Raw genomic sequence first — 15,272 nt, 5'->3', positions numbered from 1 at the left:
TTAAATTATAAAGTTTTTATTAAGGTTTTATTAATTACTTTAATAAATATAAAAAAATAATTTTTTTTAAATAAATTTAAATATTATTATTAATTATAATAGTTTTAATTATAAATTATATTTATTTTTTATTTTTTTATTTTATTAATTTATAATAGTTAATTAATTTTATAAAATAAAAGTAATAAAAATTATTTATTAAAATAATTAAAATTATTTTAAAGTTAATAATTATAATTATTTTAATTATTAAATTAATAATTATTTTAAAAGTTAGTTAATTAAAAGTTAAATCTTAGTTTTTTATTTAGCGTTAATAAAAGTAGTTTATTAATATTATTAATTTAAAATAGTAATTTTAGTTAATATAAAGATTATTATTATTAGTTATAATCTAAGCTTATAACTTATTAAAAAAAAGATTAAGTATTTATTATATTTATTAAAGGTCTTAGTTATATAAATATAAAGTTAAGGGCAGGACCTTTTATATATATATAATCTATGAGATTTAATAAAGTAAATTAAATAGGGGTCACCCTGCAGTCAACAGTTATTACTTAAACTAAATCTTAGATTAATTTTCACTTAGAATATAAGACCCTACTGTTACAAATTGGGCTTTGCCCACTCCCTCTAAGCTTTATAGGCCTTATATAGCTGCTTGAACTTTCTTGGTCAGCAAGTTCAATTCGTATCCTTTTTTGGTTCGTAGTGCATTTGGCTAGTGGTAACCCCACTGGAGGAATAAAAGCTCCTGCTATAGCTTTAGCCTAAGCGCCGACTCCTTTACACTACGCAGTCAATCGCTGCGCAAGCTATCTTATTGCAAAAATCTTAATTAAGAACATAGATAATCTACGAATGGATATATAAATACACGCTGTATCGAACTGATCCTGCACACTGCACTAAATTAGGTGCATTAAACCGATTGGTTTACACAAGTACGTATCTGATTCATAATATCATTTTATTGTAAAAAGTAAAACTATGTTTTATTCAACCTTAACAGCAGTCGGTCTATATAGTTTACCGTCCTGCAGTAGCTTATATCACAGGCCTTTTATTCTTTATTTACGCCCATTGGCGGAGCGACAGGGCTGTATTAGTTTTGTTCCTTAATATGCGTATATGACATATTACACATTGTGCAGAATCCTTTATCGTAGGATGGCAGTTCTAGGTTATTCTTTTATAAATTCATTGAAGTCTTTCTGTAAAGCTAGAGATATTCACTGTATATCATAGACACTGGCTCTAAGTAAGACCCCAGCGATGCATCAGTGCCCAGAAGAAGCCCGTTAAGTTGCTGCGCAAGATCAACAGCTGCCCCGTCTATTTTACAACTGTCTTAATCTCCTATTCCGTCGACGCCCGGGATAACTTACTTTATCTTATACTCTCCCAACTAAAGTTAAGGCTGAATCTCCAGACTATCATTATGATATTTAAACTTACTAACCCGAATGTAACTCCCTTATTTCCTTAAAGATACTTGTGTAGTTATGATAACGGTACTTTGGTTCGTCTCCGGTAGATATCTGCGAATGTTAAACTGTTATAATATTATTTTATTCCCTAGGCCAATAGAACTAGTGCGGAAAGAATTCTCTTAAACAATAACACAACGGCGCTGAACTGTGCCCTGGAGAGCTTCTTGCATTTGTGTAAGCTCCTCTTCTCTTGCAATAAACCTTTAGACTCAATTAATCCCAGTTTAATAAAAAAGGAAATTAAAAGCGGCCGGTTTGCATTGGCTATTAGGTATTTTCAAAACGTAAGCTATAGATCCCGCCATTATCTCCACCACAAGGTTGCACTTACGACTGTCCCGGCTCGATAGGCAACTCGATGGCCATATAGAAGAATAAATGTTAAGCATAAGAGGCGGCGGCTGCTGCTACAAAGCCGCACCAGGTGTCGCTCTTATGTGTGTCGCAATAGTTGGAAATGCCTTAAATAGCCATTCAAAGAAAATCAGCAAGAGCTCCTGCTGCCTCTATCTCAAAGCATAGGAGTCCATATTTCTGCGGTAAGCTATCCCCCTCTACTTCGCATCCTTAATCACCAGCTCCCCAGTTGCTATTGTGCCTCGATGCACAATAACAAAACGCTCGTCGCCTTTATCTACTAGTCGTTTGGTTCGCTGCTCCGGACTGTATCCTCCTTGCTCGCAAGACAATCCCATTTGCTGGTGACTATAACCTGCTTGATAGTGATAATCGTTTGCGATACCTGGGAACTTGAACCGTCGCAAATGTGGGAGTTCCTTATTAGCTCTTAGTGCGTCTTTCCAAATGGGGTCATATTCCATCATATCCCATTATACAGCTAAGGATCGAGCAGCGTTGAGTAGTACGGCTGGTGGAGGCATTAGAGAACTGCTGTGCTCAAAATGGCCTTGCCTTGCCATGATCATACTGTATTACTTCGGAGTGTTCGCCAGTTGGTTTGCTATCTACAACATGTCCCAGCCGGATTATTACACTGTCAGTTTCCACGGGTACGCCACCACTAATGCCGACCAGCAGGCTATATCTGAGATTCCGAAATGTTATCCTCATCTGTGTGACGACGGTAGCCGCTGGAGAATTGCCGGTTAGGGGGAGACCGGCGATTATGACCATTGATGCTGCCGAGCATGTAAACGTTGTGGTCGGCGGGGGACTGCTCGAGAGGTATGAGATTTTTATCCCGCATCTTTATGGCCGCGACTTGTTCAACTTGTAGGGGACAGATCCATCCCACTGAAGAGCTGTTGGGTGTGAGCTTTTTCTGGGATATAGTCAGTGTCGGCCAGACGGCATTTGGATTGCTGTGCTGGAGCTTTGGGCGTGGTGCCTAAGCCGTTGAGTAGATGGGTAATTACTTATGAAATGATCTGAAGGAATAGTTGGGACTTATATATAAAAGACAAAAGTACCTTATAGTCGATTGTTAGAACTGAGCGCTGGAGAGGGGTTGGCTGCCTTTGGCTGCAGTTTAGGCGCTAGCCTCGTGAGAAATGCATGTCGCTGGCCGACTAGACGCATCAGCGTGACTTTGAAAGGCATGAAATTACGTAGCATTGAGATGCATTCTCTGTCTAAGGGTCTGAACCGAAACAAGCCGTGGCAAAGAGAAGATTGATTAAATCAGTAGACGGCGCTCACTACGGAGGGAATAATGGATGCAATTCGACAAGTGTTGGCTAGTACTAATTTCAGAAGTCTAAGCAGGAGGACCTGAATTGTGGCGGTACTCTGCCCTGACTAGAATGGAAATGACTGCGGCGCCGCTCATAGAGGACCAGTCAGCGTTACACAGCAATCGGCTGGTATTTTTATCAACTACAGGGTTGCCATTGCCCGATCTGTCTCCATAGATTTCACAGATTGTGCACATATATAAGAGGCCCTGCCCCCGACTTTGTAACTACCTGCCTAGGTACTATGTCATACTAGAAGATCTTGGCGAGGTTGCTCGTCCCGGAAGGCAAATTTGACTGAATACAAGGAATGTGGAAATGGCTTATTGAAGCTATATAACGCTATAAAGGAAGGCTAGCGAATTGGTCTTAAATCCATAGGAAGTTGTATATGTACCTAACCTGGTGTCCAATTGGTAGGGGTATTTAGTCCGTATCCCGACCCTTTCCGGCCCAGGGCACGCGTAGTTGATCAAATGGATCAACGCTCTTCAAGACCTTGAGGGCTGATGTGATTCGACATAGTAGATGGTATGACAGAGACATTTACGGAGTAGCCAATACAGCAATATGCCCAACTAACACGTTTAGAGCTTCTGACCCCGTTCAATAAGCTCGCCGGTCACCCAACGGAAGTGCAACTCCTGAATATCGTCTCCAGTTTTCTGTCTCCTCACACCACTTATTACTTGCCTTGATCGATAATGCCCAGCTACCTATATAAGTCCAAACGCTCCGTCTCCTATACAGGTCCACCTACAATGTATAATAAAGCCACTTTCTTATACTGAGACTCTGCGGTGGATCCTATTAGTCGGTCCGTCTGTCGATATACTCCCACTAGCACGATTATGACGACGTCTATTTAATTATCCAAGATATCTGCTCGTTGAATCGTTTGGAATATTTCAGGTGCGGTCCTCCCACGCTCTCTCTCTTACTCAACTTATTCTTTTTTTTTATTGCAAGCAATTTACAGCTTCTCAAATCAATCAACATGGTTACTAATACATGGCTCAACTTTCTCAGGAGCCGCAGTAGGAGCAATGCTCCTAGTTCTTCAAACCAACCTACTCAACCAGTCTCACCTTTACCGGTCCAGAGGGACTTCCACCATAGAGACCTTTTAAATTATAATGACGATGATTCTATCCGAACGAACCCTCCATTATATGATACAATATATACAATCCCTACAAGCTCTACTAATTTGTCTGAAAATTCTGATGGATCGACCGCCCGCGAGCCTCATCAGAGCTTTTACGAGAATACTACTCTTTATTCTCCAAGGACCCGCCAATACGGAGACACATCAAACTCAACAAGCTTGCCCTCACCAAATAGAGAGAATGCAGCTTCTCAAGAGGCTGCCACCCATTCTTCTTCGCAATCTGGCACTGTTTGTACCTGCATTCCTCGGCAAGGCTGCTGTAGCGAGCACAATTCAATACAGATACCTAATCCAATTCCCCTTGGGCAATCAAGCACCTCCGGCAACATATCCAGATGGACATCGGTTAACCCAGCCTTCACACTAAAACCTATCCATTACTCCATGCAATATCATCTATCATTCGACAACCTCAATTGCATCCGCCGCCAGCTCGGTTCAAAAAATGAGAGAACTTTTATCCCAGAGCTATCTATTGCAGGAGGCGCTTGCTCCGATGAGGACACACTATATCAATGGTCCAGCGAGATATACCTTGACAATGGAACCTTCTTACAGAAACAAAACATACGCACTGCCTTTTACAAAGACGGAGAATACTCACCAGAACATTATATAGGCTGTCCGCATCAGAGCCTGAGTGTCTATACGCCAGAATTCTGGGACAATGATGGTTTGCTCGAGGTAGAGGCATGGGTCATGAGCAAACCGTCACGTTGTGCATCCCATTCAATGCAGAAATGGAGCAACTCCCAAGGCCCCTATACTCATATAACATCCTGCACAATATGCCACTCAGATACGGAGTCTTATATACAGTTAAATGGGTGTTACCTTGATGTGAAGTATACTTGTTTTCGAGACCTTGGTACAGGAATGGATCCTAGCGATTCTAAATGGCTGTCTTTATTAACAGGCGAGGGCATCACCCATCGGCCAGAATACGAGTTTGACGTGCTTACACACGTTTGGTATACGGCCTCGGGCTTGGGGCGGAGCAACCTTGACGAAGTTACGCATCAAACACCCAAGGGCGTGTTTCACGTGCGTTCCAGAGGAGGCTAAATAAAATAACGACGCAAGGAGTTATAGATCCGATATACAAGGTACGGCAGGTTATTAGACGGGGAGTTTGCGTTACTTACCATGGCTGGATGATTGATGTAATAGGGAGTTGATCAATGAAGACAATATCCTTCTCCAAGGATAATAAGAAAAAACGGTTAAATTTTAATAATTATGAGAGTGTAATACTGCTCCCTATTAACCTTTGCTAAATCGTATAGTCTGATGGGTCATATTGAGCCTTGTGTTGTCAACTGGGCGCATTAGTGTTTATCTAAATTTTTATTTAGAGTATCTTGTGGCTATTGCTACAAGAATAGTTTAAATCTAAACTAGTGAATCCTCTCACAAGCTGGAACCTTGACGCTATCCTCTGCGTCATAGGGTCCATCGCAAAAGCCACACCACTATATTTGGCCGTGTGATGGAAGCGATCCTTATAGGTAAGTCTATGCTTCATCTAAAGGATCAGCACCCAATCCGTCTTCTTTTCCAAATAGGCTGGCAAGGTTGTGAATGAAGTCGAGTGCTGAATCATTATCTGTCTCATAGTACTGGCGTGTTTCGTCGGTAACTTCTGTGAAGACGCGATCCATGTCATAGATCCTCTTGACATTTTTGCCAATTTTTGTCTCCGGCTTTCGTTTCAAGCTGTAATCTATGAGCCAAAAGGGAAACTTCCAGTCTCTTGCCGATGAACTGCGGTTATTCGCCATGTAAAGCAGAGGGCGTATGAAGAATCCCTTGGGGCCTTTTGAGCCAAAGAGAGCAAATGGATCCGTATCCTTGGTCACATCATTCCAGACAGGCTCATATTCAATTGTTATTTGTCTAAACCCCCCCAGTCCAGCGTCTGACCAGCTAACCATGCACAAGTTTTCAATAAGAGGAAGTTTCTGAGGGATAGAGTCCGGATTGAACGGCCGCAGACACACAAGATCCCGACTCGGGTGGGCAAAAAGCGCCAGTGTTCATTAAAATGGCAGTGAAAGGCCGACGTAATGACATCTGGAAGGAAATCGTGGTGAAAGCGACCAACTTCAAATTTCTGGGTTATTTCGTCCCAGCGTTTCGTCTGGTCTTGCTGCTCAGCATCTCTCTAAATTCGTGGCATGCACCCCACATTCCAAAATCCCAGAGATAAGCAGAAGTATTATTCTGCTGCCAAAAATAATTCTCGTTGTCAGGGATGCAACTTGGCGGAACAAGACCATATCCGTAATTGTAGTCATCAGTAATTAAGCAGTCATCTTTGTTGCAGCGAGCATAGAGCTTGTCGACGGTTTCGCTGTCCGCAGCTTTGTTGGTAACGCCGAAAAAGTGAGCACCCGGGCGATGGCGAGCTATTGGTAGAAGGGCAAGCTTCCGGATTTGAATCCTGATTTCGGTTGGAAGCTTGGTGAAAAAAATGAAATATCGCATCCATGTTGCTGATGATTGTGTAGTATAGCGTATCAGGTTCTTGATCAGCCTCGGATATGTTGACGGCATCTCTAGAATACTGAATATCCACAAATGGACAAAATTATGCCAGTGGAGCGGCATAAAATGGAGAGGAGTTAATGAAGGGAAGAGAAATAAGGGGATGTACGATATTTATAAATGTGCATATTGTGTTTTTGGCCTTTAGACATTATTTCTCATTCACAACACTCTGTCTGCCCAAACTATAAACTCAGACAGACTCGTCTGGCGTTTCACAACTGTCACTGCTATTGATGTACTGCCAGTATACCAACGGTGCCGATTAATAAAGGCCCGACAAAGATTGATATCTGCATGTATACCAGGTAGGTGTGATTGGGTAGTGCATCCATTTTATGCTGGAAAGAAGGGAGTTATGGCCTTGCATCCCATTTTAGTTGTCCAGCATCGCATGAGTTAAATCCAAAAAGTAGCGATAGTAGCAGATACTCGAGAACTATAGCAATAGCAAGAGATTCCAGAGGAAAATTAGTAGAAATACTAGCAGATACTACAACAAAGTAGCGAGAGTAGGTAGCAGATACTAGAAGAAAGTAGCAAGAGTAGCAGATACTCAAGGAAGCAAGTATTTACTTAGGTAGTAGGAAATAAAAGGCATTTCATCTACAGCTTGTTAAAATACTTGATTATTAATAAGTCGATGGAGTTTAGGAATACTAAATAGATACTCCCCAAAGAACTGCTGGTTACGCCAAATATCCATCCAGTAGACAGCATAATAATAAACCAACATTGCTCTTAATTCTAGTTCATTTCACTAAATCGTTGACTGAATAAAATAAAGACCACTGGCTAATAAAGGAAGATATAATATGGTGTATAGAATGTCTGAGAGTGTAGAGGATAACTGTCTACCTACCTATATATCTACCTATGGCTGGATGGGTAACCTCAGCAAGTTGAGTCATAATAATAATGGACCCATTCATCGGAGCCCCCCAGCGTATTTGACCTCAACGGCTGTCGCTTGAAGAAGCAGTATCGTCATCACTATCTCCATCTTCTTTTTCGTCGTTGCCGGTGCCAGAGTCGGGGCCGGAGGAACAGAGACGATAGAGAGAGAGGAGAGGGCGAGGTGATGCATCGGCATCCAAGGCATTGAGAGGGTTTTCAGCCTCTCAAATGCACCCACAACCGCTTTAGCTTGGGTGATGACCAGCCCTTAGTCGCCCTCAACGGGCTTGCTCTTATCCGCTTGATTGTTTGCGCCCAAGGCCGAGGCTTGTACCGCGATGAGAGCGGTGTCGGGCTCATGGCCGGGATCCGGGCCGGAGGGAGTGAGATTGTAGAGAGGGTGCCAGGGAGAGAGAGAGAGAGCCGAAAGGGGGGAGATGGTGCATCGGCACCCGGGGCAATGAGAGGGTTTATCTTGGCCGCAAAGGCGGCCACTCTTGTAGGTGGTCCAAAGCCACCACACGCCGCCCAAAATCCCTCCCAAAAACACCGTAAAGTTGGCAAATATGCGAGATAGTTGATAATAATAATGGACCCATTCGTCGGATCCCTCAGTATATTTGGCCTTAGCGGCCGCTACGGACCAGATTGTTGTATTGGGACCTTGAGGGCGAGGTTTTATTCGGTTTCGCTTCCTTGGACAAGATTAGTCAGTATTGGCCCTTGAAAACGACAGAACTCGTTGCTCACTTCAAGACCAATAGTTGCCGAACATTCGTAACAGGACGAAGGAATCAAGAATCGATCGATACAATCCGGACGATGGCAGAACCGAGATGTTGTTTTGCGGTGCCAATGTCAACCGCAGAGGAGAAGATATATGTACACTCATAAATGGTCGATTGTAGGCATCGGGCTCAGTCCCACCTGCCACTTTGTTTCATACTACCTACTAGGTAGTACTGCCTGCCGTAATAAACTTGGGAAGTGGCCATTGTGCCTTCTTCACGTACCTTTTGCACGTGTTGTCAAGACCACCGAATATGTATGTATGTACCTTCTACAGCAGGTGCACATTTCAATCCCCTGTCAAAACATCTTCATCTCACCAACAACCAATGCGAACAAGTGGCGATAGTAGCAAATACTAGAAGAAGATGGCCATATTAGCAGGTACTTCGAAGAGCTGGGATACTGGATCCCTAGGTAGGTAGCCAAGTCCAAATGCTAGTCATTCGCTCGCTTTGTTAAATAGGCAAGGCTGCTGCTGAATATATAGTAGAGCCGATACTTTGAAACGTGCAGCCAAGTTGGCCGACAATACATGCTCATGGTATCCTTCTATGCGTCTAATACTCAAACTTTAGTAAAACTCCTTCACCAAGCCATCACAAAGATTCCACAGCCTCTCTCCCGACGCCCTCTTCTCGATGCCCTCCACAACTTTGGGAATCGGACTCCCAACCTTCCCCCAGGGAATAAGATAGCAGCCATTGTACTCGGCAACCTCACTCCCAAACCCAGCTTGCAACTCAGTCAAGGCCCCAAACCGAACCGGGTACGACAAGAACCCTTGGATGCTCTTCAAGATGCCGGGCGCGTGCCGAGTGAGGTCCGTCTTGATGGCGCCCGGGTTGAACGATGAGCTAACAACCTGAGGATATCTCCTGGCCATCTCGACCGCGAGAATGGCATTTGCCCATTTACTCTGCACATATCGCTGGACACGCCCGTTGAGGCCAGAAAACTCGGGCGAGCTCAGCGCCCAATCATCCCACAAGATCCCATCCTCCCCCGGGGGGTCAGGAAACTCGACGGAAGCCGCCCAGCAAGTACGGACAGACGCCTCCGGGACAAGCCCGCTCTCGGCCGTCTTGAGCAAAATCGGCGTCAGGAACTGCTGCAGCAAAAAGGGGCCTAGCACGTTAGTCGCAAAGCTTAGCTCGTGGCCCTGCTTGCTGACGCTTCCCTCCGGGGGTGCCATGACGCCCGCATTGTGCCAGATGACATCCAACCGAGTCTCTGCTGACAGAAAGGCCTCGGCGGTGTGCTTGATGCTCTGCAAATCGGAAAGGTCCAGGTGTAGAAACTTGACAGCGCCATCGCCGTCTGCGCTGCGACGCTTCATATCGCCGGGGGGATCTGATTTGACAATGGCGCTCACGGCCGTCTCGCCGGCAGAATCAGATCGCCCAAGGAGGTAGACTCGCGTCGCATTGGCGTGGAAGAGAGCTGTCGCTACTGCTAAGCCGATGCCTCCAGTGCCGCCTGTGACAATAAAGACCTATCACCGTGTAAGAGAGCTGTCAGGATATAAGGGAGAGACACAAACACACTCGTCCTTGCAAGTCGGGCAAGTCTTTTTCCGTCTTGGTAGGCGGTTCAGGCCAATACTGCCGAAGGTATTTCGACATGTTGAATTGCCGGTTGTGGAGATGATGTCTGAAGTGAGCTGACCGCTCTGGAATTGGAGAGGCGGGAGGGAGTATATAAACACATGCGGGTGAGCAGTCTTACTGCCTTGGCACAGACAGTGCGAAGTCTCCGAGATCTACGAGACAAGGTAAACAATCGAAACGTGAGAATGCAAAATAATTAACATATATTTATGATCCCTTTTTTCGCTTTTCCTTTTGTGTCCCCTAGATATGTCGTGGCTGGGCGGATGAATGTAAATCAAAAGAGTTGACCTGCACATCGAATCGATGCCCAACCTAGTTGAACCAGCAGCACAGATTGTGGCCATGTCCAAAGCTATAAAGAATCATGGCCAGTCAACACCAGATGAATTTACTTGTCAGTGAGTGGCAATGCTAGTGAAGAAGATCATCTCTCCGCCCAGCAGAATGGCCTTTATCCGATAAGCGGCCATCACATGCGTCAGCCATCATGAACAGTTTTATTCATTGCATCCCAAAAAACTCCAATGCTCGCCAAGCAGTCGGTATCTTGTTGTATCTTCTAAAGACAGAGAAAAGAGGAGGTTATGGAGACGTAACCGCAGAGCAACTTGTTTATTTGTTTTTACTTGCCGAGCCGCCTTCACTCTTCATCGTCCATTTTTTGCAACTTGCCCATGTCCCTCTTTGCACCAGCCTCTCCAATGAGCTTGATACGGTCAATTCGGACAGTCTCCGCCTCGCCGTCGCCCTTCTGCACAAAAATGGTGAGGGTGGTTGTCTTTTGGAACTTGACAAATCGCAGGCCGATGCTTGCTGTGCCATCCGAGTTCCAATCTTGGGGCTCCAGTGTAATGGCTTGAGTGGGCTCTGCATCCTCTGCCTCACCAAAGTCCATGTTGGATGTGCGGTTAATGAAGAGATGGAGGACGCTGGGGCGTGACACATCGCTGTTACCCTCGGGGGGGAAGGAAGTGATCTACTCTCGCAGTTAGCCAAGGATACATGGTCAAGGGCCATTCCCAAGGTGCCAACCTGTAGTGTATGGAGCTTGATTGTAGACTGGAACGGGATAAAGAGAAGAAGCTGGTCATCGGATCCGCTCTGCACCCAGTCTTTGGAAGCCGATGCGCCCTGGCCCAAAGCACTGGGCTTCGAGCTCTCAAAGAGAACCTTGACAGGGCCTGCATCGTCATCGGCATTCAACAGCTCACAGCCTCTGAGCTCCACCTGGTCTGTGACATCGCTGTAGCCTCTGGGGATCTCGGCACCCTTCCAGATGCCGCCGCTTCCTGAGCCCTCTGCCAGCGACTCCAACTCAGAGGCCAGCTTCTCTATAACGGCCTTGAGCTCGGTCGGGTTTGCACCTTGGACTTTGTGGATGACCTTGCCGCTTCGAAAGAGGAGGAACGTGGGCAGCGCCGTGACACCATATTCTTGTGCGAGGTCTTGGTTCGTGTCGTTGTCAATCTTGACAAAGGTGAGGAGGTTAGGGCGCGAGATCTGCTCGGCGAGGCTTGCGTAGAGGGGTGCGATTTGCTTGCAGGGTCCGCACCAGTCGGCGTAAACTAGGAGGGGAGATTGGAGTCAGCGACAAGATCCAGTGCGACAGACAGACAGACAATCGCTCCCGAAGCATCCTCGAGATCCGGACATGGCGCGATTCTGGGCTGATAACGAGACCAAGAGAAAGAACAAGAACAAGAGCATGGCGGGGTTATTTGTCATGGCGGGGAGGCTCACAATCGGCGACGACGATGCGGGAGCTGCTGAGAAGCTCGTCGAATTGCGCCTTGGAGGTGATGTGTACTAGAGAGTCGGCCATTTTTGCGTCTGCTTGGATGTAGCGGCTGGTTTCAATCAGGCGGAAAGAAGAAGAAGAAGAAGGGAAGGAGAAGGAAAAGTGAGGTTTGGCCTTTGTAATGAGAGACAGAGAGAGAGACTGGCGATGATTGTGTAACGGGTGGAAGCCTGCCATATTGCTAAGCTAAGCTACCATGGAGGGGATAGCTCGGGTAGTGCAGGGCTAAGCCTATTGGGGACAAGCAGCACTCAGGCGGGCAAAGTGCCGATTATAGCCCGGCAAATGGGGGATGGGCGCATTCGTTGTTTGGCGGCGATGAAAGATGGAAGAATTGAGATGAGTCTTCGAGAGCTGTATTTTATTTTATTTTATTCTATTTTAACCTATACTTACTTATTAATATGATGAAAAGTTTGTGTAAATCAACATCAAAAAATGGTGGTGAATGCGAATCGAAAAGTCAGCAGTAACTCGTCCAACAGTTTGTTTGTTTGTTTGCTTGGTCCGTGTCTTCAATTCTCAAGCCACACACCAAGGATCAATCAATCATTCAATCAATTAGCAGCCATATATTCTCAGGCTATTTATACACGGCAACACTGAATTGTGGAACAAATCATTGCCAGAATAAGACGGTAAGCAGATTAGCAGACCAGCTATCACTTGGCAATATGGATAATGAGGCTCCTCCCAATAGCCTAATAGCAAAAACAGGCGGACGGAAATCGCTGCAGCTGAAGCAGGGTAATTCGTCCAAGGTGTGTAAACGGATTGGAAGCAATCAATCAATATATATGTATGACCTCCATTGCTATCATGCCTCTCACTTCACCCGCCAATTCCAACAAAACCGTGAATCACAAGCTCACTCAACCCTCTGGCGAAATTGACATGGCGTCCGCTGCAGACATTTATAATGACGACTTAAACATAGCTCACGCCGTCCTACTGAAAAATCAACAGCAGTTCATCATCAGGTCGATATTCTCATGGCTGCCAGTCCTGTCCGTTGGCCGCCACCTGTTGACACTGCCGCTGTTCTGCACAATCATCCTGTTCCAGCTGGCAATCCTTGCCGTTGTGAAAAATGGCCTTGTTCGAAAGTAAGCAGATGCACATACACCAAGCAAAGCGTCCTCGCTGTTGTCGAGGCCACAGAATCCTCCTCCTGCTTTGCCTCTCTCTCTCGATGAATATGCCCTAGAAAAGCCCACCATAAGCTCCATTCTTACCAATCCAATAGCTCTTGCCGGAGAATGGCGAAAACGAAGCCGACGTCGCTCGATGGCCGAAGCCAAAAGCTCTCAAAGCCGGCGTGGAAACCCAAAGACCAAGCCGGGCCCAGCCTGAAGCCGGCATCTCCTCCCAAGACAAATCCGTGGAATCGACGCCCGACTCCGGCAGCATCCGACCACCAAGATTCCACAAAGTCTGTACCGCTGGCGACTGAAGAGTTTCCCCAGCTGAGCTCTTCTGGGGGCGCCACCGGCACTGCGGCTGGCGAAAAGGCAGAGGTAGAGACACAGACACAGACAGAGGCAGATACAGAGACAGAGGTTCAGGCATCTCCGTTGTGCGATGAATCCAAATCAAGTTCCTCGACAACCGAATCGCAATCTGAAGAGTCCAGATCTGGCGTTTCTCGACTCAGCACGCCGACGAGGTTGATCCTGGAAGAGGCCGCAGATCAAGCTGCCAAAATGTGAGCACCCACCGCCGCTGTTTCAAGCTCTCTCATATTCCCAATTGAATGACTTGCTGATGAAATTGAAATGATATCTTAGCCTCTGGAGACATCCCTTTGGCTCAAACGTCTACTTGTACGTGGAAAGCAGCGTGTTTCAACTGCACCGCGATATCCTCACGCGACGCTCCGGATGGTTTCGCAACAAGCTTCCTCCACCAAACCAGGTACCAAAACAAAGGCACAACTCTGAAAATGCGCAATGCAAAAAACCCAATGTAGCAGTGCTAATTCTCCCCATTACAGGATGGATCCCCCATCGAGATACATCTACCACATGCCATCGGAGCGGTGCAGCCGTGCCTTTTCTTCATGTACACCAAGAGTATGTATCCCCTCCCCTTCGGAGGATTCGATTTCCCACCCGCTAATTTAGAGAATGAATTCTCGCAGACCTCGACATCTGTGAGAGAGACGTGAATCAGCCGCTCAACTTTATACATCTTCCGCGATGCGTCCTTGCTTATTGCGCAGCAGTCAACTTCCAGATTCCTGCAATGGCATCGCGCATTCTGTCCATCCTCGAAGACACCACCAAGGATGTCTCTAAATACCTCAATACCTACTACATCTACAAGGAAATGGACTGCAAAACCAGCAGGTCTATTGCAGCCCACTTTATCAACTCTCTGGATATCCTGTATTCAGAACCGCTATTCGAGCTCATGAAGCCGATGCGACACGCCCTTGCCGGCCTCCTCGACGCATTGCTTCCGTCACTGCTTCGCCAGCCATATTTCCCTGAACTGTTAAGCATGCCCTCATGGAAACGGTGGTCAGCCGCCATTGCTGCCGACCAGGTCGAGTACCGAAGTGCCATCGGCCATTACCGGTCGCCGACAGAGTCCATCTTGCCGAGTGAGCTTGAGCTAGAAGCGTTATTCGATCGTGTGCTGGGACAATATGATCGGTGCCACATAAACAAATACAACGGGGGAAGCCCTTCTAGAGAAGATCCCAGAGGGGGGACACCTGAAGATCCTGAGGGACAAGACAAGGCCACAACAGGGGAGTTTTGGAAAAAGAAAGACGATGATAATAAAGAGTACAACGAAGAAGAGTCAACGCTAGTATATCAGGCTCCAAGTGTTGTGGGCAGCACAGGCAGCGATACAGGCACTTGGAATTCGTTTGGAACAGATGGCGTCGAGGCAGAGCCAGAGAAGCCGTCGACTGCCAGCGCCGGTGTACATGACACATGCACGAGGAGTAGAACAAACAGCGGGGCAGGGGCGGGCCAAAGTATGAGAGGTAAGAAGACGAAGAGATGAAGAAGACTGGGTAAGATAGTTCGGAACTGATAGTAGAGAGTCGTGAGATGCTAAACAGGCTTGAAGCGGGCTTGGAAACCAGAATGAATGACGTGTAAGTATATAGGAATATTTGTGTGAGTAGGCATGAGTAGAATGATTCAATATGATATTCAAGCAATAGAGGAAACAGATTGCAAATGCCTACCTCTTGTAGTAAGTTGTCGGTAGGAAAAGAATCAATCTTTACTTGTCCATCTCCCATTTATA

General features: G+C 46.0%; 6 protein-coding genes across 6 annotated transcripts; 3 read left to right on the top strand and 3 right to left on the bottom strand.

Annotated features, from left to right (window-relative positions):
• Positions 1–2,468: 2,468 nt before the first annotated feature.
• Positions 2,469–2,733, top strand: TRIVIDRAFT_222994 (uncharacterized protein; the record flags this gene model as incomplete). The annotated part of the gene is made up of 2 exons (XM_014100268.1): positions 2,469–2,506; positions 2,535–2,733. 2 exons carry the CDS (start codon positions 2,469–2,471, stop codon positions 2,731–2,733), a joined length of 237 nt encoding a protein of 78 aa, XP_013955743.1.
• Positions 2,734–4,706: 1,973 nt separating this feature from the next.
• Positions 4,707–5,426, top strand: TRIVIDRAFT_52268 (uncharacterized protein; the record flags this gene model as incomplete). Its single annotated transcript, XM_014100267.1, has 1 exon — positions 4,707–5,426. A coding segment is annotated over one exon (720 nt), but the record flags the coding sequence as incomplete, so codon positions are not given.
• A 449-nt stretch (positions 5,427–5,875) lies between these two features.
• TRIVIDRAFT_70482 (uncharacterized protein) lies at positions 5,876–6,917 on the bottom strand (the record flags this gene model as incomplete). Its single annotated transcript, XM_014100266.1, has 2 exons — positions 5,876–6,287; positions 6,550–6,917. 2 exons carry the CDS (start codon positions 6,915–6,917, stop codon positions 5,876–5,878), a joined length of 780 nt encoding a protein of 259 aa, XP_013955741.1.
• A 2,287-nt stretch (positions 6,918–9,204) lies between these two features.
• Positions 9,205–10,207, bottom strand: TRIVIDRAFT_137096 (uncharacterized protein; the record flags this gene model as incomplete). Its single annotated transcript, XM_014100265.1, has 2 exons — positions 9,205–10,089; positions 10,142–10,207. Coding segments are annotated over 2 exons (951 nt in total), but the record flags the coding sequence as incomplete, so codon positions are not given.
• A 640-nt stretch (positions 10,208–10,847) lies between these two features.
• Positions 10,848–12,029, bottom strand: TRIVIDRAFT_52324 (uncharacterized protein; the record flags this gene model as incomplete). The annotated part of the gene is made up of 3 exons (XM_014100264.1): positions 10,848–11,183; positions 11,240–11,772; positions 11,948–12,029. The coding sequence occupies 3 exons, from the start codon at positions 12,027–12,029 to the stop codon at positions 10,848–10,850; spliced, it is 951 nt and encodes a 316-aa protein (XP_013955739.1).
• Positions 12,030–12,824: 795 nt separating this feature from the next.
• On the top strand, positions 12,825–15,023 carry TRIVIDRAFT_222990 (uncharacterized protein; the record flags this gene model as incomplete). Its single annotated transcript, XM_014100263.1, has 5 exons — positions 12,825–13,111; positions 13,252–13,710; positions 13,793–13,919; positions 13,999–14,077; positions 14,146–15,023. 5 exons carry the CDS (start codon positions 12,825–12,827, stop codon positions 15,021–15,023), a joined length of 1,830 nt encoding a protein of 609 aa, XP_013955738.1.
• Positions 15,024–15,272: the final 249 nt, after the last annotated feature.

This window comes from Trichoderma virens (genome assembly GCF_000170995.1).
Source record: "Trichoderma virens Gv29-8 chromosome Unknown TRIVIscaffold_70, whole genome shotgun sequence".
NCBI classification, from domain to species: domain Eukaryota; kingdom Fungi; phylum Ascomycota; class Sordariomycetes; order Hypocreales; family Hypocreaceae; genus Trichoderma; species Trichoderma virens.
The sequence above is the reverse complement of the archived record's forward strand: the minus strand, read 5'-3'. Positions and strand labels throughout refer to the sequence as shown.